The 25110-nt window shown below is 39.8% G+C and overlaps 1 protein-coding gene across 1 annotated transcript in view; it reads left to right on the forward strand.

Annotated features, from left to right (window-relative positions):
- The window catches only part of Efhc2 (EF-hand domain containing 2), a 182532-nt gene that overhangs the window by 62826 nt on the left and 94596 nt on the right, over positions 1–25110 (forward strand). Inside the window, exon 3 of the mRNA XM_059250660.1 lies at positions 16306–16456. Within this exon, the coding sequence (XP_059106643.1) occupies positions 16306–16456 (151 nt within the window). The remainder of the gene's footprint in view (positions 1–16305; positions 16457–25110) is intronic.

Consider the following 25110-nt stretch of genomic DNA (forward strand, 5'->3'; position numbering starts at 1 on the left):
TTTTTTACTCTTTAATTTTTATTGTTATCTTTAATAGGTCACCTAGCTTATATTATTAGGTTTACTTAGAATTATTATGATTTAATTCATAATACCAATGAAATATCCAACTGAAATATTTTAGTCTGTATATCCATAATTCATTTGTAGTCAAATTCTTCTGTATCATCTGGCAAATGTTTTAAGTTCTGTATGGATTCAAGTTTTAATTAAAACTACTTTGGTTATACAATTTTAAAATTTTATTATATTTATTAATTTATTTAATGTATGTGTAATTGTGTATGCAAGCAGGTGTGCTACTGTGTGCATGTGGATGTCAGAGGACAATTTGCAGAAATGGGTATTCTCTTTCCACAATGTGTGTTCTATTAGCATTTAGGCATCTGTACTGGCCTACCTTTAGGGTCCTGACAGGATATGTCCTTATCGGCAGCCACTAACAGCACCCCCTGTGTGTATTGACTACATTACCTTATAAAAGGTGGGGCTTGCCCACCTCCCATCTCTTTTTCTTTCTTTCTCTTCCTTCACTCTCATCCCCAGGGACCAGTCTTTGCCCCCTTCTCTGCCCCTCCTACTCCCCTCCCCTCAATAAACCTTCCATGTTGGCTCCTTGCCACTTTTAAAATACAACATTTGGTGCTGTGACTTGGATAGGCTCTCCCAGCAGTCTGAGACATGACGGGACCCTGGAACCTGGTCTGTCCACGACAGCCCTACTTTCCCACCTAACGGATCACTGGGACTCTCCATCCACCACTGACAATTGGTAGGCTTCCCCCTTCTTCACTTCTGGCCATTTCCCTTGAGTGAGGCTTTGTTTCTTGAGCCAGTCCTTGCCTTCTGGCTTTTCTTGAAGTCCTGGTACAAGATGTCTGTGTCTCACTTGGCTCTTAGCCCATTAGCTCCTGATTTTTTGGATGATGATCCACTGAGCAGCCTGTGCCTCATTATCAGTCCTTGCTGAATATCTGGGATGCTGGAGATTCCAGTCATTGGATCTTCTCTACCTCACTCATAGAAAATGCGCCTACCACCATACCTACCACCTGACTTAAGGGCTAAACTTATCCATCTTTGTCCCAATACCCCTTAGATATCAATTCAAATGGCTGCTTACTGGTATACCATGGGATCTTTGAAACTTCTGCCAGAGATTCAGTAGATGGAAGGGGTGCCCTGTTTTCAAGCTTTTTCCAAGCCCTTCTCTCTGTCCTTTCTTCCTGCTCTACTCAGCCCCTGCTAGCTATGAAGCCTGCTGCTGTGCCTCCCTGTTAGGCTGCATTTTCCCTGGCCAGCCTCTGTCAAAGCAGTTACATCATCACCTGTCTCCAGGTCCTTTTCCATGGCATGTGCACCCTTTAAAAGTGCCCGCCAGGCAGAGCTCGTTCTCTTTGCCTCATCTCCTGCCTCTTCCTCCTTTCCTTGCCTCTAATTCCCTCTCTTGCCTTTTCTTTTCTCTTTGCTTCTCTCAAGTCCCCACTCTGATGCAGCCTTTCACTCTTTCACTCTTCCACTCCCCATCCCAATAAAACTCTTGCCCTAACTCTGTTGCATGTGGCATGTTTGCTTAGTGGCATACCTTGTCAGGGTCCACCAAAGGTACCCACTTCATGCTAGGACCCTAATCAATTGCTCCACCTGTAGCAGATCTATTCTTTTCCACCTGCAACAAATCTGCTTTCTCATTCACCAACAGCTTTGCCTCCTATTCAATACCAACAATTGGGTCTCTGGTGGGGCCACTCACCTCTGACCATTCCCCTAGATGTGAGGCTTCATTTCTCAAGCACAGTCCTCTCCTTGCCTTCTGGCTTTTCTCGAAGTCTTGGTGCCAGGCAACTGTGTCTCTTTTGGGCTCTCAGCCCTCCGCCCCTGTTCTTGTGTGACAACGTACTGAACAGCTTGTACCCACTTAATCTGATCCTCCCTGGATCCCTGGGATGCCGGAACATTCAAGCTTTTGGACCTTCTCTACCTCATTCTTGGGAACTGTGTCACACACCTCCTTCCCCCCATTCTTTGGGCCAGGCAGTTGAGGAACCAAAAAAGAATTCTCTACTTTCTTTTTCTTTGCTTCAAGACCTGCTTGTGTCTGTCTGCTCTCCCCCTTTAAATGTTCTATCTCTTTGCTGCAATGTGTGAATCAGAGATGGAGAAGCCAGCTTCATCTTGCTCAGTACACACTGGTTCTCCCTTTCTATTTACTCAACTCCTGTTTAATTCTGTGTGTATTTGCGTGTAACTATTAACAGCAACCACGTGGCTCTCCTCCATCTTGGCTGTGACCTCATCATGATTTCTTGTGAGCTCCAGGGAGTCGACTTGGATCCACCTCAAACAGTATCTTGCCAGGTCCAAGAGGCACTGGACGGTTTCACAGAGCCTAGACAGTGAAGTGAAACAGCCAGCTCCCCTAGGACATGGTCAGCATCCCAACTCTCTCAGGTCCGCAGAGATGATCGACGTCCCCCAGGCCAGCAGGAAGCAGTCTCGAGAACACGGCACCCTTATTCCTGCCTCACCTGCTACCCCTTTCTAACTCCTCACTTTTTATAATAAACAAAAGGGAGGAATGTTAGCATTCAGGCATCTCTACTGGGCTGCCCTTAGGGTCCTGACAGGATAGACCTCAGCTACAGCCACTAAGAGCACCCCCTGTGTGCATTTGTTATGTTTCCTTATAAAAGGCAGGCCTTGCCCACCTCCCCTGTCTTTCTCTTCTTTCACTCTCATCCCCAGGGACCAGTCTCTGCCCCCTTCTCTGCCCCTTCTCTCCCCTCCCCTCAATAAACCTCCCACATGGGCCCTGTGACTCCTTCTTGCTGTTTTTAAAATACAACAGGTTCCAGGAATTGAATTTAGGCCATCAGGATTGACAGTGAGTCTCTATCTGATGAGCCATCTCACTGGTCCTGTGTATAATTTTTTCATTCTATTGTGAACATACTTCTTCCTGTTGTATTTTCTAACTTGAATATTTTTAATTTGGTTGTAGTTATAATGAAATTTTAATTTTTACCTATTTAGCTTTTGCTTCTCTGCCCATAGTGATGTGCTTTATTTCTTCCTAATATTTTTATTTCATTTCTTTTTATATTATCCAGAACTTCTAAAGACAGTACTAAATAATGATGCTTTTGGATATATTGTCCTGTTCTTGACAGTGGTAGATAAATGTAAAGTTGGCTGTTAAGATGGTTTTAAAGCAGATGCTTTATAATCTTGTTAAAGAATTACCTTGACATTTTAAACCGTATATTTGCACGTTTCCTAATTTGAAACCATTTTTATGCCTTTGAGGAAAATGCTGCTTTTTGTATAGGTGCCTCATAACTGTTAATGGAGTGCTATAAATTGCTTGCATTTTAGTTAGGCTCTTCTGTAATTCATAAGTAATGAAATCTCTCTGTAGCAGTATTTCTTGATGGTGGCTTGCACTGGGGACCCTTATAATCCAATGATTTCTGAGATAACTTTTTTGTTAAGGGGATGGTGTGAGTGGGCATATAGGGGTGGAAGTATAGAGGTGATGGGGGTGTGAGGTGGCCCAGGCATTAGGAGTGTAAAGGCTCTGAAATGATTCAAATATGTAGCCAGCTCAAGAATTATTGCTTTGTAGTTTACTGTTTTTTTTTTTTTTAAATGGTGTGTTTATCAGACATTGGAATTCACTTTTTAAGCTGTTCATCTTTTTGGTATCCTGAGGGAATTAATTACATTATATAGTCCTTGTCCTTTCTTTCACAGTTTGAAAGAATTCATTAGTAAATCCCCTTAGTTGGAACATTTTGGGGGGAAACTTGGAGGATTTTTTTTCACATTTGTATAAGACGAATTGCTAAACAATTTTATTAATAAAAAAAAAAACCTGGAGCCAGATATTGGGGTGAAAACTGAGAGATCAGAGAAGCAGAAAGAAGCCAGCCATGTTCTTACTGCTAGGAAATCCTCTGCCCCAAAGAGAGCTACTTCCTGTATACTCATGCCTATATGCCCTTTCTCTCCCTCCCATCTCACTTCCTCTCTCCGCTCAGCTACATCACTTCCTCTTTCTGCCCAGCTCTATCACTTTCTGTCTGTCTGTACAGACGTCCAGACCCCTATGGCTAACTAGTGCTGGGAATTAAAGGCCTGTGCCACCACGCCTGGCTCTGTTTCCAATGTGGCCTTCAACTTACTGAGTTCCAGATGAATCTTTGCCTCCTGAATGCTAGGATTAAGGGCATGTGCTACCACTGCCTGACCTCTATGTTTAATATAGTGGCTGGCTTTTTCCTCTGATCCTCAGATAAGCTTTATTGGGATGCACAAATAAAATATCACCACTCCTCTGAGCTATATTAGCTTATTTGTTGTTTTTGGTAACTCATAATTACACAAATTAGTTTTAATTTAAACCAACTTTAAACTTTTTTGTGTATAATTATAAGATGATTTATCTTACAAGTTTTAGATCTTGTGATCAGCCTCATTTCTGAGTTTATTTATATTCTCTCTTGATGAGCATTTCTAAACTCTTAACTACTTTAATTGTTTAAGACGTTTTTGGATTATTTGTTGTGTTTTTATTTTTCTTTCAATTTCATCCATCTGTGGTATTGGGTTTTTTTCAGTCTAATTTTCTTTATGATACATTATTATTTCATACCTTCTTTAGTATTTCATAATTTAGGTCAGAGTCTTTTTTATAAAATAGAGCCTAATTATTTTAATTAATAAATACATTTTGGCAGGGATAGGATCAAACTCAGGCCTTTGTGTATGTCAGTTGTGTTATAGCTTCAGTACCCCCTAGTCTTTGTTCCTATTGCTATGAAGAGACACCATGACAACTCTTATAAAGGAAAACATTTCATTGAGTCTGGCTTACAGTTTCAGAGGTTCAATCCATTATCATCATGGTGGGACATGGTACATGCAGGCAGACATGATGCTGAAGAAGGAGCTGAGAAGTCTACATCTATGATCCACAGGCTATAGGAAGTGAACTGAGTGTCACACTGAGCAAAGCTTGAGCAAAGGAGACCTCAAAGCCCACCCCAGAGTGACATATTTCCTCTAATAAGTCCACACCTACTTCAACAAAGCCACACCTCCTAATATTGCCACTCCCTTTGGGGACCATTTTCTTTCAAACCACGATACCCCTCTTGCTATTTTCTGTCCTATCTCATCCCCCCTCCCCCATTTTCTTCCTTACCTTATCTCCCTGTCTTTCTTTGGAAATAGGATCTTACTGCGTTATCTAGGTTGGCTTGGAACTCCTGTGCTCAAGGGATATTCCTACCACAGGTTCTTGAGTGCCTGGGTCTACAAGTGCATGCCAGTATGCCCAGCTTCCTAAACATTTTAAATTTCAACTGACCTGTGACGATGATCTCTTTTTTTAAAATGTCGAACCTTATTGGACATTATTGGTATTTCATCTTTCCTAACAGCTTCTCTAGAAATTGATGTGTAAGATTTTGACATGATTTTTTTTCTTTGAGACAGGGTCTCACTGTGTTGTTCAGATTCCCAATTTTCCTGCATCCTAGGTCCTCTCCTCCTCAGCACTGGAAACACAGGTGGCAGACACTATAACTGTGTTACATTTAGATGTTTGATTCCTGAGTAATAGTCCCTATGTGTAGCAGGGTCCTTGCTGTTGTTCCCTTTGGGGGCGGGGGCCAAGTAGGCGCAGAGTCAAACCACACAGACTCCCAGAAGAATGGCGAAACAACAAGCTCAGTTTATTCAGGAAGAGGCAAGCCTTATATACCCTCTACCCAACCCTGGGGGAAGGTCTAATGAATATGCATCAGCTGGTGTGACATGGCTGTCTCCCATTGGTTCAGGTCATCTCCAGATCATGTTTCAGCTGCTGTTGCTAAGGCCCTTAGGCAGACCCAGGCTGGCTCTCAGAAAGTATCTTTTTTACTTGTTTGAGCCGTCAGGCCCTCAAGCCCGTTAGGGATGAGTCATCCCACACCTATGATTTATGATTTATTTTAAATGTCTCCTCATGTTTAAAAATTACATGATTTGTTCTGAGAGATTAGGCTATTGCTTTAGCCATATGATTATATCTTCTACTCCTTTTATGGATGATGGACAGACTTCTATTGTGTGTCAGTGCTGTACTAGACAATAATCTGATAATAATTTAAGTGTAAAACAGGAATCTAAACGAATGTTAAAATCCAGCTTGGAATATGCAGTTAAAAGCAAATAACTAATTTGGCATGAAAATAAGTTTAACTTTTCCACTCAAAGCTAAATTTGTGTTATGTTATAGCAAGTTACCCATCAAAATGTACTTTTGACTGCTTTGAATTTTTCAACTTTAATTATAACATGGTCTTGAATTCAGAAATATAAACATTAAATTTTTTCCCTTTAAAAACAATTTTTTCCTCATATACCTATGTTTTAGAGCTGATTTCATATTGTGTAATCTCTATGATCAAAACTCTCCGTGGTGATCAGGCAGGTAACCTCATATAATAAATATTGTAGGGCCTTTGGAGGCATGTGGTGAACTGAAGTTCACAAACTCTGCCAAATGACATTTCACGTTCTGTTTTCAAGAAAATTGCATTTTAAAAAGGGAGAAATGGCAAATTGCTCAGTGGGTTAGAGGTGTTTGCTGTCAAGCCTACAGACCTGAGTTTGATCCCCAGGCCCCACATGGTGTAAGAAGAGAACTGGTTCTTGCAAGTTGTATTTTGAACCATAGTATACGCATGTACACACACACACACACACACACACACACACACACACACACACACTAAAAAGAAAATTGCAGGCAATTATATCCTCTGAGTTTAATCTAGTCTCTGTTAAACTTGCAAATTATGATAAAACTTTGTATCATCATCTCCATTATTTTTTTTTCTGAGACTCCCACTTTGTAGCTTAGGTTGATATGGAATTCACTATTGCTATGAAATGGTGGCAATCCTCTTGCCTTAGCCTCCCAAGTGCCAGGATTATAGGCATTACTCACCAGACTAGATTCATAGTTATGTTTCTACAAATTTTCATTTTTAACAGATTTTAAATTCCTTTTTCTGGATTCTCTGGTAGATGGAGTTCATTTGTCTTTGAAATCATTTATTTTTATATTTACTTCTTTAGTGTAGATGGAGTATGAGTATGGGTACACATGTGCCATGGCACATATTTAGAGCTAAGAGGACAACTTTTGAGGGTGTGTTCTCTGTTTCCACTTTAATTTTGAGGAAAGGACTCTTGTTTCTGTCACTACTGTCTTTGCTTCCTATTTGGCCATGGGTACAACTGTTGCAAACCTAAACTACTGCATCTGGCTTTTAAAAATTTTTTTCCATGGGTTCCAGGAACTGAACTCAGATCATCAGACTTGTACACAGGTAATTTTATCTGCTGAACCTCATTGGCTTTGATATCACTTTTAATCTTTTGGGTGTCTCTTCGCTCACATCATGCCTGCACAACAATTTACCATTAAAACGAGCCCCTTGTTTGGTTTTCATAAGTGAAATTGAAATGTTAATTTTGTGCATGATATAATGCCATCGTTATTCAACATCGACAAAATGCACATCAATTTATCCATTAGGAGTTTCAGTTACCCTCATTAAAATATACATCTGTAGGCTGGAGAGATGGCTCTGTGGTTAAAAGCACTTACTGTTCTTGCAAAAGATCTTTGTTTAGTTCGCAGTACTGACATGGTGGTTCACAACCACCTGTAACTCCAATTTCAGGAGATCCAATGCCTTTTTCTGACCTTGGTGGGCTCATGCATACAGGTGGTACACATACATATCCTCAGGTACATACTATTAATATATATGTATATTTATACTCTTACCATAACAGTAAAAGAAAACATAATGTTAAATCATTCCAGGAATAATGAGCTCATTTATATGAGAAGCACACACTTCAAAAGTATCACTGAGGTTACAGACACAAGTGTGGCCACACTCAGTTTTTGAAACTCCAGCACCCACATCAAAAGCTGAGTGTGGCCACACTTGTGCCTATTACCTCAGTCCTTCTTGGGGGTAGAGACAGGAGAATTACTGAGGCTTCTTGGCTGCCAGCCTAGTTCCAGGTTCAGTGTCAGACCCTATCTTAAAGTAATATGGCAGAGAATGATAAAGCAGGACATCTGATGTAGTTCTCTGTCCTCGAGAATACACAGTCATGTGCAGTTGTACACACATGTGCACATATACCACATAAACAACAAAAACCAATTAAATACAAGAGACAAAGGGAATATTTAAATGGAGCTTTCAATGAATCTGACCCACCTTACGCTTGAAATATACGCTTCTGTATGAGCAAGTCATCCTGTCTAGAGTGATTTCAAAGGTTAAAGACACATGTAATTCATGCCACATGGCACAAAACAGTAATGATTAAAGTGGTTTTCCAGAAGAGGTGTGTACTTCAATGTGTGGTGAAAAAGGATTTTTTTTTTCTTGTTGGGAGATGGTTTTCAAAAGTGGTTAAGGAATTTTTCTGGAATATTTTTGTCAGGTCCCAAAGAAACTCAGGGCAAATGGCTAATTGTGGTGCCCAATAGCATACAAAGTGCATGCAGGCCTCAGGCTTTCTCTACTGTGCACATACTTGTTAAAGTCCTGGCTCCTTTCAACACTTCTCACCTCCTTCTTCTTCCCCTTAACCTATCCATGGCCTGAGCTTCCCTTCCCTTCCCCCATTTTCTGATTCCTATATAACTCTACCATTCCAGCCACAAGATCTCTTTGTCCTCTTGTTTCCCTTGGCCTTCTCTCCTCCTCTCTCTCTTCTCGTTCTCTCACTCTCCCCCATCTCTCTCCTCTCATGACCCAGTTTGGTCTGCTGGCCATGTCTAGTGGACAACTTTCTCTCCCTGCTCTGGATTCTTCCAGATGCCTCTGGCTGTACTCTCTCTCATATCTACAATAAAAACTGTCTCCTCAACTAGACCTTGGAGTGGTCATGTCCTCATTTTCATTCAATTTATTTTTATTTTATTTTATAATTTAATTTAATTTTACATATCAAGTATGAATTCCCTTGTTCTCCCCCCTCCCGTCCCCCCCTCCCCCCCTATACCTTCCCCCTAGCCCACCCGCCATTCCCATCTCCTTCAGGGCAAAGACTCCCCTGAGGATTGAGTTCAATCTGGTAGATTCAGTCCATGCAGGTCCAGTCCCCTCCTCCCAGGCTGAGCCAAGTGTCCCTGTATAAGCCCCAGGTTCCAAACATCCAGCACATGCACTGAGGACAGGTCCTGGTCCCACTGCCTGGATGCCTCCCAAACAGATCAAGCTAATCAACTGTCTCACTTATCCAGAGGGCCGGATCCAGTTGGGGGCTCCTCAGCTATTGGTTCATAGTTCATGTGTTTCCATTCGTTTGGCTTTTTGTCCCTGTGCTTTATCCAACCTTGGTCTCAACAATTCTCGCTCATACAAACCCTCCTCATTCTCGCCAATTGGACTCCTGGAGCTCCACCCAGGGCCCGGCCGTGGATCTCTGCATACGGTTCCCTCAGTCATTGGATGAGGTTTCTAGCACAACAATTAGGGTGTTTGGCCATCCTATCACCAGAGTAGGTCAGTTCGGGTGTCTCTCGACCATTGCCAGTAGTCTCTTGTGGGGGTATCGTTGTGGATTTCTGTGGGCCTCTCTAGCACTTTGCTTCTTCCTATTCCCATGGGGTCTTCATTTATCATGGTATTTTATTCCTTGTTCTCCCTCTCTGTTCTTGATCCAGCTGGGATCTCCCACGCCCCTAAGCTCTCTTTCCCTTCACCATTGCCCTTCATTACCCCCACTCACGTCCATGTTGTTCATGTAGATCTCATCCATTTCTCTGTCATTGGGTGATCCATGTGTCTTTCTTGGGGTCCTGTTTTCTAGGTAGCCTCCCTGGAGTTGTGAGTAGCAGCCTAGTCATCTTTGTTTTACATCTAGTATCCTCCTATAAGTGAGTACATACCATGTTTGTCTTTCTGAGTCTGGGTTACCTCACTCAGGATGATTTTTTCTAGATCCATCCATTTGCCTGCAAACCTCATGATGCCATTGTTTTTCTCTGCTGAGTAGTATTCCATTGTGTATATGTACCACATTTTATTTATCCATTCTTCAGTTGAAGGGCATCTAGGTTGTTTCCATGTTCTGGCTATTACAAACAATGCTGATATGAACATAGCTGAGCAAGTGCCCTTGTGGTATCATTGAGCATTCCTTGGGTATATGCCCAAGAGTGGTATAGCTGGATCTTGAGGGAGATTGATTCCCAATTTTCTAAGAAAGCACCATATTAATTTCCAAAGTGGTTGTACAAGCTTGCATTCCCACCAGCAGTGGAGGAGAGTTCCCCTAACTCCACATCCTCTCCATCATAAGGTGTCTTCAGTGTTTTTGATCTTAGCCATTTGTTTTGATTTGCATTTCCCTGATGATTAGGGATGTTGAGCAATTCCTTAAATGTCTTTCAGCCATTTGAGTTTCCTCTGTTGAGTATTCTCTGTTTAGTTCTATAGCCCATTTCTTAATTGGACTGTTGGGCATTTTGATGTCTAATTTCTTGGGTTCTTTATATATTCTGGATATCAGTCCTCTGTCAGATGTGGGGTTGGTGACGACCTTTTCCCATTCTGTAGGCTGTCGCTTTGCCTTGTTGACCGTAACCTTTGCTCTACAAAAGCTTCTCAGTTTCAAGAAGTCCCATTGATTGATTGTTTCTCTCAGTGTCTGTGCTACTGGTGTTATATTTAGGAAGTGATCTCCTATGCCAATGTGTTCAAGACTGCTTCCTACTTTCTCTTCTAGCAGGTTCAGAGTAGCTGGATTTATGTTGAGATCTTTGATCCACTTGGACTTAAGTTTTGTGCACGGTGACAGATAAGGATCTATTTGCAGCCTTCTACATGTTGATATCCAGTTATGCCAGCACCATTTGTTGAAGATGCTTTTTTTTTTCCATTGTACAGTTTTGGCTTCTTTGTCAAAAATTATATGTTCATAGGTGTGCAGATTAATGTCAGGGTCTTCAACTCGATTCCATTGGTCCACATGTCGGTTTTTATGCCAGTACCAAGCTGCTTTTATTACTGTACCTCTATAGTAGAGCTTGAGGTCAGGGATCGTGATGCCTCCAGAGGTTGTTTTATTGTACAGGATTCTTTGGGCTATCCTGGGTTTTTTGTTTTTCCATATGAAGTTGAGTATTATTCTTTCCAGGTCTGTGAAGATTTATGTTGGTATTTTGATGGAGATTGCATTGAATCTGTAGATTGCTTTTGGTAAGATTGCCATTTTTACTATGTTAATCCTGCCTATCCATGAGCATGGGAGATCTTTCCATTTTCTGACATCTTCTTCAATTTCTTTTTTCACGGACTTAAAGTTCTTGTCATATAGGTCCTTCACTTGCTTGTTACCCCAAGGTATTTTATATCATCTGTGGCTATTGTAAAGGGTGATGTATCTCTGGTTTCCTTCTCAGCCTCTTTGTCAATTGTATATAGGAGGGCTACTGATTTTTTTTTTGAGTTGATCTTGTATCCTGCTATGTTGCTGAAGGTGTTTATAAGCTGTATCAGTACCTTGGTGGAATCTTTGGGGTCACCCAAGTATACTATCATGTCATCTGCAAATAGGGAAAGCTTGACTTCTTCCTTTCCAATTTGTATCCCCTTAATCTCCTTATGTTGTCTTATTGCTCTGGCTAGAACTTTGAGTACTATATTGAATAAGTATGGGGAGAGCGGACAGCCTTGCCTCATTCCTGATTTTAGTGGAATTGCTTTGAGTTTCTCTCCATTTAATTTGATGTTGGCTGTTGGCTTGCTGTAAATTGCCTTTATTATGTTTAGGTATGTTCCCTGTATTCCTGATCGCTCCAAGACCTTTATCATGAAGGGGTGTTGGATTTTGTCAAATGCCTTTTCTGCATCTAGTGAGATGATCATGTGGTTTTTTTCTTTGAGTTTGTTTATATGGTGTATTACCTTGACGGACTTTCATATGTTGAACCACCTTTGCATCCCTGGGATAAAGCCTACTTGATCATGGTGGATAATTGTCTTGATGTGTTATTGGAGTCTGTTTGCCAGTATTTTATTAAGTATTTTTACATCAATGTTCATGAGGGAAGTCAGTCTGTAGTTCTCTTGCTTTGTTGTATCCTTGTTTGGTTTAGGAATCAAGGTAATTGTAGCCTCATAGAAGGAGTTTGGTAATGTTCCTTCTGTTTCTATTGTGTGGAACAATTTAAACAGTATTGGTAGTAACTATTCTTTGAAGATCTGGTAGAATTCTGCGCTGAAACCATCTGGTCCTGGGCTCTTTCTGGTTGAGAGACTTTTAATAACTGTTTCTATTTCCTTAGGGGTTATTGGACTATTTAAATAGTTTATCTGGTCTTGATTTAACTTAGGTATGTGATACCTATCCAGAAAATTATCCATTTCTTTTAGATTTTCCAGTTTTGTAGAGTAGAGGTTTTTGATGTATGACCTGATGATTCTCTGGATTTCCTCAATGTCTGTTGTTATGCCCCCTTTCATTTCTGATTTTGTTAATTTGGATGCTCTCTCTCTCTGTCTTTTGGTTAATTTGGATAAGGGCTTGTCTATCTTGTTGATTTTCTCAAAGAACCAACTCTTTGTTTCATTAATTTTATGTATTGTTCTCTTTGTTTCTATCTTATTGATTTCAGCTCTCACTTTGATAATTTCCTGGCATCTATTCTTCCTGGCAGACTTTGCTTCTTCTTGTTCTAGAGCTTTCAGGTGTGTTGTTAAGTCACTAGTGTGAGATTTCTCCAACTTCTTTTTGTGAGCATTTAGTGCTATGAATTTTCCTCTTAGCACTGCTTTCATAGTGTCCCATAAGTTTGGGTATGTGGTGTCTTCATTTTCGTTGATCTCTAGGAAGTCTTTAATTTCTTTCTTTATTTCTTCCTTAACCCATTGGTGATTCAGTTGAGCATTATTCAGTTTCCATGAGATTGTAGGTTTTCTGTAGTTTTTGTTGTTGTTGAAATCTAACTTTAAACCATGGTGGTCTGATAGAACGCAGGAGGTTATTCCAATTGTTTTGTATTTGTTGAGATTTGCTTTGTGGCTAAGTATGTGGCCGATTTTAGAGAAGGTTTCATGGGGTGCTGAGAAGAAGGTATATTCTTTTTTGTTAGGATGGAATGTTCTGTAGATATCGATTAAGTCCATTTGTGTCATAACATCAGTTAAGTCCTTTATTTCTCTGTTAAGTTTCAATTTTGGAGATCTGTCCAGTGGTGAAAGTGGGCTGTTGAAGTCTCCCACTATTAATGTGTGGGGTTGTATATGTGGTTTAAGCTTTAGTAGTGTTTCTTTTACATGTGTGGGTGCCCTTGTGTTTGGGGCATAAATGTTCAGAATTGAAACTTCATCCTGGTGGATCTTTCCTGTGATGAGTATGTAATGCCCTTCTTGATCTCTTTTGACTGATTTTAGTTTGAAGTCTATTTTGCTGGATATCAGGATGGCTACACCCTCTTGTTTTTTAAGACCATTTGATTGGAAAGTCGTTTCCCAGCCTTTTATTCTTAGGTAGTGTCTATCTTTGAATTTGAGGTGTGTTTCTTGTATGCAGCAGAAAGATGGGTCCTGCTTTCGTATGCATTCTGTAAGCCTGTGTCTTTTTATAGGTGAATTAAGTCCATTGATATTAAGGGATATTAATGACCAGTGATTGTTCATTCCTGTTATTTTTTGGTGGTAGTGTGTGTGTACTTCTCTTCTTTGGGGTTTACTGCTGTGGCATTATCTATTGCCTGTGTTTTCGAGGGTGTATCTGACTTCCTTAGGTTGGAATTTTCCTTCTAGTGCTTTCTGTAGGGCTGGGTTTGTGGATAAGTATTGTTTAAATCTGGCTTTGTCTTGGAATGTCTTGTTCACTCCGTCTATGATAATTGAAAGTTTTGCTGGGTATATTAGTCTAGGCTGGCATCCATGGTCTCTTAGTGTCTGCATTACATCTGTCCAGGTCCTTCTGGCTTTCAAAGTCTCCATTGAGAAATCGCGTGTTATTCTTATGGGTTTGCCTTTATAAGTCACTTGGCCTTTTTCCTTTGCTGCTCTTAATATTCTTTCTTTATTCTGTACGTTTATTTGTTTAATTATTAGGTGGCGAGGGGACTTTTTCTTGGGGTCTGGTCTCTTTGGTGTTCTATGGGCTTCTTGTATCTTCATAGGCATTTCCTTCTTTAAGTTGGGAAAGTTTTCTTCTATGATCTTGTTGAATATATTTTCTGTGCCTTTGAGTTGGTATTCTTCTCCTTCCTCTATCTCTATTATTTGTAGGTTTGGTCTTTTCATGGTGTCTCAAATTTCTTGGACATTTTGGTTCATGACTTTGTTGGCTTTAGTGTTTTCTTTGACTGATGAATCTATTTCTTCTACCGTATCTTCAATGCCAGAGATCCTCTCTTCCATCTCTTGCATTCTGTTGGTTATACTTGCATCTGAAGTTCCTGTTCGTTTACTCAGATTTTCTATTTCCAGCATTCCCTCTGTTTGAGTCTTCTTCATTTTTTCTATTTCCCTTTTCAGGTCTTGGACTGTTTCCTTCATCTGTTTCATTGCTGTTTCATGATTTTCTTTCAGGGCTTTATTGTTTTCTTCCAGGGCTTTATTGTTTTCTTCTGCTTTATTTGTCCTTTCCTCTAGTTTTTATGGTGTTCTTCCCATTTTTTGTTTGTCTTTTCCTCAATTTCATTTGTGATTCCTTCTATTTAAGCCTCTACTTTCTTCATGATGTTATTCATAAGGCTGGTTTCTTCTGCTTCTTCCATTTTTTGATGTTCAGGTCTAAATGTTGGAGGAGGGCTAGGTTCTGGTGATGCTGTATTGCTCTTCATTTTGTTGTATATACTTCTGCCTTGACCTCTGCCCATCTCCTTGTGGATTCGTTCTTGGTCTTATCAGCGCACTTGGTCCAGACAGAGCTGACAGATTCAGGAAGCTTCTCTCTCTTGTCTAGATGGGAGCTCTGGGGCAGGATGGGAGCTCTTATCCATTTGGGATGTCCAGGGCAGAATGGGAGCTAGGGACCAGTCTCTAATTCTCAGGAAGTGGCTGGGGTCTCGGGCGGATGGGCGTGGGGGCAGGGCGTGGAGATTGCAGGGTCTGCCAGGGGTTTTGGAGAAGGGGAGCCTTCCCGTTGGGGATTAAGGGGATCCTGCCTGATGGCCAGAACCTGGAGCCAAGTTGGTCAGGTCTTCCCCAAAATGGCTGGTGCCCAGGGATGGGATCTAGGCTGAGCCCAGGCACTCACCTCTTATCCAGTTGGGATGTCCAGGGCAGGATCATGTTTCTCTAATCAGACCCCTTTCACCTTCACTTGAAAATTCAGATGGATAAGAACACTGGACTCTCTGAAGTCTTTTTTCTTTAATATGTTACTTTAAGTATCATTCCCAGGAACAACGGCAGGCTGTGTGCCATTACATACTGTTCCTTGGATAGCGTACTGGTGTCTCCTGACTCAGCCTTCCTCTTCCCCTCAATTTTTTTTAACTATCTTTACCCTAACTACTTTAGAATTCACTCCATTCTCCATGCACATTGCCATGTTGTAGCTAGATTATTTTGCTTCCTGGAGAAATAGTAGGTGGAGTATACATGCTTTTAGAAAGCTTCCAGATATGCCTTTTTTCTTTCTGTTTTTTTCTTTTTGGTTTTTCAAGACAAGGTTTCTCTGTGTAGTTTTGGTGCCTGACCTGGATCTCACTCTGTAGACCACACTGGCCTCAAACTCACAGAGATCTGCCTGGCTCTGCCTCCTGGGTGCTGGGATTAAATGCGTGCGCCACCACCACCTGCCCCAGGTCTACCTTTTTTGAGCTATATCAAGGCAAGCCATCAGTAAGACTAAGAGGATAATTTTATCCCAGAACCAAGGTAGCTTTGTGCTATTTTTAATGGGAAAAATACATAGATTTTGTTGTCATGAAAGAAAAAGTATTTCATGCCTCTGACACACATTTTGAATTCTATTTTGAGATTCTAAAGATAGGCAAATGTTTACTTATTGTAGAGCAGAAAGATGGGCTTATTACTTTAATATAGTTTCTCTGTTGTAACCAGAGGATGGTGAAAGTCAAATTATCTTTACATACTATTACCTAGATTGTGTATCTGTTCTCTTAGCTGATGCATAGAGTGTCTTAGGAAAAACCACCTTTTTTCTTTAACAAAGATTATACAGGGCATAGATTTATTGATTTTAAGTTTGCTGATTCTTTTTTACAGTTTCTAATTATGATTTCAACAGGTATTATCTTTTGATGCCTATGTGGAAGATGAAGTGCCTGATAAAAGGCAAGAAAAGTATAGAATAAGATACTATAAAATCTATTTCTACCCTGAAGATGACACCATTCAAGTAAATGAACCAGAAATAATAAATAGCGGACTGCCTCAAGGTATCTATTTAAAACAGCATGATTCTTTTGCTTCTAATTCATGCCTTATATATTGTTTGTCTTTAGCTTTTTGAAAGGCCCCAATGCTAATACTTGGGCATCTCAGTTATACACAGTAATGAATATAAACATGATGTTAGCCTGTAGTTCCTGATAATAATGTATCATATTTCTCTTACCTATAACTTACTTATAACTCAACATAGGCCATTTTTCTCCTCTGCCTGTAGTATGCTAATATAGCAAACTCCTGTGTGTCTGTGAACATGTCATCAAACCTTTTGGTTTCTTTGGCATTACTTCATCACTTCATTACATCATCCAGGATGCTATTATTTCTCCTTTCTTGGGAAGAAAGAAAGTGTTTCTTCCCTGTAAATTTCAGGGTGCTATTGTTTCTTCTTTCTTGAATTTGCTGCCTACCATTTGTGTCATCCTGACTCTCCTTATCTATAGCTTACTAACACGATTTATGGTAATTATCATGACCTTGATATTTGTTTAACTGTGGTAGTTAGTTTTAACATTGCTGTGAACAATTTCTGATAGAAACAACTTAAGGGAGGATGTACCAGAATTGCTCATTGTTTTAGCTCAGCATTGAGGGGCAGGGAACAGGGAGCATAGTGGAGCAGCTGACATTATGATGATCAGCCAGCAGAGTATAAAACTAGCAGAGGCCAGGACAAGCTAAGACTGCCAATGATGTGCCCAATGACCTACTTCCTTCAATTAGACCCCACTTGCTACAGTTCTACATCCTCCAAAATGATCTACTCAAATTTTGAATCCATTAATGGGTTAATTCGTTCATTATGGTCTCAGTTATCCTATTTATTATGTCAGAACTGTCCTAATCTAATAATTCTGGAAATGCCCTCACAGATGTAACCATGATATGTTTTTCTAGTTTCCTGGTATTTCTGAGTCCAATCAAATGGACAAGATTAACTACTATAGTATCTCAGCAGAGCCCTGTTCCTTCACTCTATTCATGCCTGTAGTCTTTATCTGTATCCCACTTCTGTTGTAGATGAGAGTTAACCCTGTGGCCACAGAGAAGCTGATATTAGAGATCAAAGGAGGTGACATTTCTTTTAGTGCTATGGTTCTTTCTCTGGAGTGAAGATGCTGTCAAGGGGTAGCAACTAAGACAGGGACAGGACTGACAATTTTTCAAGTGTAAGACAGAGCAGTATAAAGGGATGTTTGTAATAGGAAGACTCAAGTGTTCTTGATAAATGTCTCTGATATCTAAGTGAATGCATTATTTAGATGTTGCTTTTCACTAAGAGCACAGTAGGAATATAGAAGGGGAGTTGAGTGTTTGGTCTTGGTGACTTCCTAGTGTCTCTTATTCTCCGAAGAGCCATGATTTTTGACTATAGGGAGGGAGGGAAAGAGGGAGGGAGGGAGGGAGGGAGGGAGGGAACGAGGGAGGGATAGGGAGAGAGAGAGAGAGAGAGAGAGAGAGAGAGAGAGAGAGAGAGAGAGAGAGAGAGGTTTTTGGAGTATTGCCACCTGCAATATTTCAGACTTTGAAACTTCCCTCTCTGACTACAATCTCTATCATTTTTCCTTTCCCCATTTCCTCATACTTAACCTACTATCCTGTTCTTGATTTTCAGCAAAACACACATCCATGTCTTTTCTCTTTGCTGTTACTCAAACTTAATGCTGTTCTCATTGTTTGATTATGGGAATGGGACAATGGCTTACCATGGACTCCCTGTCTACAATTTCCATTTCACTCATTAGCTGTTCTTTATGTGGCAGCTTAGATAGTACCTTGAAGTAGTGCTGGCCTCCAAGAAGTATGTAGACAGACTCTCCCATAGACCAACAAAGAAAAGGATCATGGGCCAAATTAAAGTGAGTGAATCACATAATACATTAAAATAATTTAAAATGCATTTTGAGGGCTGGGAATGTAGCTTAGTTATAAAGCCCTTGCCCAGCACATGCAAGGCCCTGGGTTCCATCTACCACACTGCAAAATCAAACCAACTAACCAAACAGACTGACATTGGGGAAAAATGCAGTGAGTAGCAGGGGGAAAGACACTTTGAACCAAGTGTAAATTGAAGAAAAGTGTACTCTGTCTGAGCCCTGGGGCACACAGTGCCCTCCACACCTCCACTCTATGAGCCTTGCTAGCAAGTAGTGTGGTTTACAGACCAATATTGAGGGTTAAACAAGGAGAATTACAGACAGGAGGAGCTTTGGGCCAAAGGTTCACACTTACTCAGATCGATATGAGGCTGTGTATTCTTGGCCACAGCATGAGCTCGCCAGTAGTCCTACTGAATAGTAATAGGTTTTGTGTTTCTTGGGCAGAGTGCACTTGGGGCCAAAATGGGTGTCACCAATGAATGAGTGGCCAAATTAAGGTCTCATGAATATTGAGTTCTCATGAATATTTAGTGACTTGTATATTTAGTATACATGAATATTTAGAGCCCAGGTGCCTCATATATATTTAATATTTACTGAAAATTCATTGTTTAGTCTTTCCATCCTTCTTTTCTATATTTAACACATACATTTCCTACTTACTACTTTCTTATTGTTATGTCTTATGACTTCTTCCCATGTTGAATAAGATTTTTGCTTACTAACTACTTATTTAGGCCTAATTAATTCCTCCATAGTGATTTAAAGAGGAAATTGGGGTGTATGCAGGCTTCTGAAAAAAATCAAGGATTTTTTCTTGCCTGATAGTGTAGCTTTATTGTGTCTGGTATATGGAATGATGACTTTGGAGCCAGTCAGCACTGACTGCCAAGAAGTATTTGGTGAATACCTATCTTTGTAAAGCCCAAGAATGGAGGCTAGAACATGAAGTTTGTTGCTGTGGTGTGTTGGGAGGTATTACACCTTCAAAGGACTGTTGTGACATCTACATGATAATACTCACCAGGCAGTTAGAACCTTGTAGGGAAAAATAAAACCAAGACTAGAAACCTGGATTGGGAATCAGGCACCCAGATTATAACCAGAATCAGCCCGTTTCCTTTTTTGCTGAGAGTGAGCAGCCCCATTACTCTGCATCTCAGCTCCTACACTATCTATTCTCTGACCAATATTAATGATTGTACAGTAAGTATTTTAAGAAATACAAAGATACATTAAAAATAAAAAAGGGTCAGGCAGTGGTGGCACATGCCTTTAATCCCAGCACTTGGGAGGCAGAGGCAGGCAGATCTCTGTGAGTTTGAGGCCAGCCTGGTCTACAGAGTGAGATCCAGGACAGCCAGAGCTGTTATACAGAGAAACCCTGTCTCGAAAATACAAAAATAAATAAATAAAAATTAAAGAAGGTTTTCACAGGCTTCAAGGGTAAAAATTGGACATTTTATTTTGTGAAGGGACAAGCAGTTTTAGACTACTGGGGGTCATTTTTTCAAATGTAAAAAAGTATTTAAAAATTGGCAAGGCCAGGTGTAGTGGTGCACACCTTTAATTCTAGCACTCACAAGACAGAAGCAGGCCAGACAGAGTTCAAGGCTAGCCTGGTCTATGTAGTTAGCTTCAGGACAACCAAGACTCTGTAGAGAGACCTTGTCTCAAACAAACAAACAAAAACCCAATAATAACAACAAAATAATCAGCAAACATATATTAGAAATGTTTGAAATATTGAACATAAAGAGAAAATTACAACATTTTATGTTTGTGACCATGTGTTAGTATTAGGTACATGGACAGTTATTGTTTTAGCAAAAAATACTTTCTAAAGATTTATTTTTATTTGCATTAGTGTTTGCCTGCATGTATATATGTGTACTACATGTAAGTCTAGAGGCTGTGTAGCCCAAAGAAAGCATTGAATCCCCTGGAATTGGAATGTTGGAGTTACAGATAGTTGTGAGTTGCCATGTGGGAGCTGGGAAATGAATTTGTGTCCCCTGCAATATCATGAAGTGCTTTTAACTGCTGAGCTGTCTTTGGCTCCTAAAATATTCTTTCTTCCAGGCCTTTCCTTACATATTTTGCTCTGGTGTTCCCTAACCAAGCTTTGTTTACTTTTGGATTACCTTTCCTACTGTGACACACTTGCACAAATGGGGGACTCGATGTTACAATATAACCCAAACTTGCATTATTTGCTTGGATTGTTTGATTTTATTATTACTTGTGCATGTGTGCAGGCATATTTGTTTGTGGAGGAGGCCACAGATGAACTTCAGGTGCTTCTTTCAATGTTTTCCTCATTTTTTATTATCTGTTTTGAAACATAGTCTAACTATGTATCTGTGGGTATGGCCCAGAGGTTGATATGTAGACCAGGGTAGTCTTGAACTCATGGAGATCCCCTATGCCTCTGCCTCCTGAGTTTTGGGATTAAAGATGTATGACACCATGCCTGGCCACCTTACTTTTTGACACAGGTTCTCTAATTGAACCTGAAGCTCACTGATTCATCTAGGCTAGCTGGCCAGCAAGCCTCAGGGATCTTTCTGTCATCACCGCTATAGCTCTGGGATCTAGACATGTGCTACCATGCCCAGTTTTCTTTTGTTTTGTTTTGAATGTGGTTGTTAAGGATTGGAACTTTGGTCCTCAAGCTTGCATGACAAGATTTTTACCTACTGATCCTCCTCCCCACCCTGTTCTTTATTAAGATTTTAGATGAAAACTTACATTCTTGAAGTTTAGTGGCCTTTGTCTAGTATGTTTTTATTTCATGAAACTATCCAACAACTGTCAAATGCAACCTCTACAAGGACTTTAGAAAACTATAGTTTTCTTAATTTCAAAGCTCACAAAAGCAGATTCTCATGACAAGTCATAATGATTTACTTGAAAATTATTTTTATGTGAGGAGGAAGGAATCTTATTCATAAAGACTTGGGGGAAAGAACCCTGAGCAAAAGACTATTTTAAATGTCTCTGAAAAAAATCAGTACTTCTGGTTGGCTTATTATGACATTTTGTTGGTGAAGATGCAGCTCAGAGGTTGTGGACAGCATACACAGTAATCACACTGTATAATGATATTGAGTTTGTCAACAGAGTGGAGAAACCTGGTGGGCTGTAACAAATCCTGTCAAAAGCAAGCACAAATAGCCACTCTGCCATCAGGTTCTATTTACAGAGAGACCCATTTCTCTTGAAATATTTAATGTGATTGTCACTGAGGAAGGTCTACTTAGGCAGTGAATAATTTGAAAACTCATTTAAATGCCTTCTTCAGGCTTTCTTAAGTAATCTAGGAAAAGAAAGTAGACTTGATGAGCTAATGGCTTAGAGCTAATGGCTTAGAGCAGGTAGTCATTGTGTCTTGAGTTGCCTGCTCCTGCCTCTCATGCACCTGCAGGTCCTAAGGAAGAGGAGGCTTGGGGTCAAGGTTACATGTTATGTACTGATTGTGTTCCTGTTTGCTCTACATGGTTTTGACATTTTTCCAATTTACTGAGAGGCCAGATGCACTTATTCCATGTGGACCTTACAGTTAAGTAATCAGTGTAGCCGGATAAATTGTAGTTCCCAAATACATACCATTTTAGTTGTCCCTACTATGTTTTATTTTTCTTTTGTAGAGTGCAGGGAGGTTGGGATAACCTAGAAACAAAAAGAGGTATCTATTAGGGTGGTTCAAAAATATGCATTCAGTTTACCTGCAGCTTCTATTCAGAATAGTGTATTGTAATATATTAGTTCTTGTTGACAAAGAAATTTGTGTATGTTATGAGTCAAATAAGTGATTATCACAGTTTAAGACTTGCTTGAATTTCTTGTCAAGACATAGCCCTCTTTGAGGTTATATTTATAGAAATTTTTACCTTTGTGCTGGAATGTAGCTAACCATTTTACATCAGGCCAGGAATGTCAGGTAAACTCAAAAGCTTAACCCTACTTATCCAATAGAATAATTGTCAGTCCAGTACCATCATGTCCAAACTAATCTGTGTTAAAGAAAAAGATAATGATTAGAAACATAGCATGATTTCTGGCATGTTCCAGACCAGTCAGTCTCAGTTAGGGACTCATAAGTTTTGATGCTGCAGACCTGCAGTTGAGAACTGGATTTTATGTGGTTGTTAGTACAGCCTTGGTTAAGAACAGTGATCTATATTAATAGCTTCTTTTGGTTCTTCAACTGAGTAGTATTTCTTATACCTTTGAAAAATAGTAATTTACTTGAATGAAACAAATGTGTTTACAAACTAAATTCCTCGTTTGTATGCTATGCATTTGTATCAGGCACATTCTATATCTAAGTATTTTATCCCATAAAGTTGAGGTGGGCAGCAGTGGGGTTGCCAGATAAAATGTGAGCTGAGCAGTTGTTTGAATTTCAGGTAAGGAATGAAATTTTTAGTATAACCACATCCCAAATACTGCATGGAATATACTATAATTGTTTTTCTGTAATTCAGATTTAATTGGGCATTCTGTATTTCATTTTGCTAAATCTGGTATCCTAGGAGGGTAAACATTGGGACAGGAATTATAAATGAATGGAACAACATAGAATTTAAAAGTGAAGGGGGCTGAGGAGATGGCACAGTCAGTAAAGTGCTTGCTACAGCAGCACAAAGATGTGAGTAAGGATTCCCCATCAATCCATGTAAGAAGCCAGCCATGGTGGTACACATCTGTAATCCTAGCACTGGGAAAGCAGAGACAAAGAGATCGCTGGACCTTGCTGGACCAGCTTTTCTTACTAGTTCAGTGAGTTCCAGGTTCAGTGAGAGACATGTTCTTAAAAAAAAAATAGAAAGCAATAGACAAAGATATTTGATACTATGTCTTATTCAGCCTTGATACAGGGGGGAGGGGCTTGATTCTGCTTCAACTGAGTGTACCAGGCTTTGCTAAGACCCTATGGGAGGCCTTACCCTTTCAGAGGAGGGTATGCTAAGGGTGGGGGGGAAGGCTGGGGGGAGCGGGAGGAGGGATGAGTGGGAGGTTTAGTGTTGGGGTTCAGCCCTGACCTATTGAAAGGTCCTTTGAAGGGGGGAGTGAGGAATTGAGAAATAATAGAAAGAAATATAGATGTAGATGAAGAAAAAAGATAGAGACATAGGATAGCTTTGGGAGGGCCCTGGGTCAATATCCAGCAGCCTTGATTTTATTAATTATGGGCTTTTTATACATCAGCAAGGGGAAGGACAAAAGACCTCCCCCTTTCAAGGTTGAGGTATAAAGTACCAACAAGTATAGACTCTTCAAAACATCTGGTAACCATGCCTTTGGTCAAATCATCCTATTATGCAGCCCTGCTGAGCAAAGCAAACTCAGACTTTCTGACCTTTAGTAAGGCCTTACTAGGGAGCCTCTGTGAGTCCCCACAGTATGTAAAATGAATTTTTACATAGTATAAAAGGTTTTACACAGTATAAAAATTCCTAAAATAAAAATAAAATAAAAATAAGGTATCTGATATTGACCTCTGGCCTACACATACACACACACACACACACACACACACACACACACACACATACACACTAGCATGTATGCACAGGTGTATGTGCATGCATACAGCACACACACAAATAAAAAATTTTAGAAAGAATTTATGAGCAGAGGCAAATAAAGATGTGTTTATTGCATAGTGACTATTCAATAAATATTGTGGAAGCAATGAGAGATGAAGGAAGGAAGAGTGGAAGGTAGTATATAATACTTGTTACATAATGCAGGTATCATCAGTGGTACCAAATGCTTGAGGGATCAGCAGTGGGAAAGCCAGGAGCCACTTAGGAACTTAGAACCTGAGTGGTGCTTCAAAAGTTTCCTCAGTTAAAGGTGGAAGAGAAAGAGAGCACAGCTTACAGGGATAACATGAAATTAAAATGTGGGAAAGTGGTAGGACAATAAACTGGGAGGTATTTGGGAATAGATCATAGAATGGGTGATGAAAACTAGGCACAAAGGTAGCAATGCAAGAGAATGTTACAGAATTTACTAGGCTGTATTTTTGTATTGATGAAGTGGTTAATGGAGACTTGTATATGGTTATTAGGTTATTTCACATTCTATTCAAAGATGTAGGGTATTTAACATTTTGTTCATTCATTGCTAGGTATGTGTCAGATTATCAGTATATGAAAAAGTTATTCTTGTAAAATTCATACTCCAAAGGTGATATTTTAGAAAAATAACAGTAAAACTAGAATAGTCACTTTAGTGGATGAAAAAAGTAAACACAAGAGAAGGGAATGATGATCTGCCATATCTGATCACTAGATATAAATTAAGTAGACACAATGACAAGAGCAATTCCATTTTTATATTCATTCACTTAAATATTATCTTGTTCATTCTAGGTATGCAATGTTGCTGAAATAAAGTAGATATACTTACAAGAGTTATTGGAATAAATATCAGACATTTAATTCTGAAAGGTGAATTCTACAAAGCTGAATTTAGTGTTATGAGAAAAATTTAAGGCAGGTCCTATCTGAATGACATGGAAACATGTTAAACATAAATGGATATATGGCCACTTTGGTCTCTACCACAGGGAACAGTTAGAAAGCTAAAGCTTGCATAGTATAGTCAGATAGCAGGGCAATACCTTTTAAAATATTAAAAGGGAGAGAGATGAGGACAAACTGGAAGACAAGCACTTGATGTATGTTCCAGCTAGCTTTATGGGACAGCTGAGAAGACAAACACCTGAAAAGTTAAAGGGCAGACAT

This window comes from Peromyscus eremicus, chromosome X (genome assembly GCF_949786415.1).
Source record: "Peromyscus eremicus chromosome X, PerEre_H2_v1, whole genome shotgun sequence".
NCBI classification, from domain to species: domain Eukaryota; kingdom Metazoa; phylum Chordata; class Mammalia; order Rodentia; family Cricetidae; genus Peromyscus; species Peromyscus eremicus.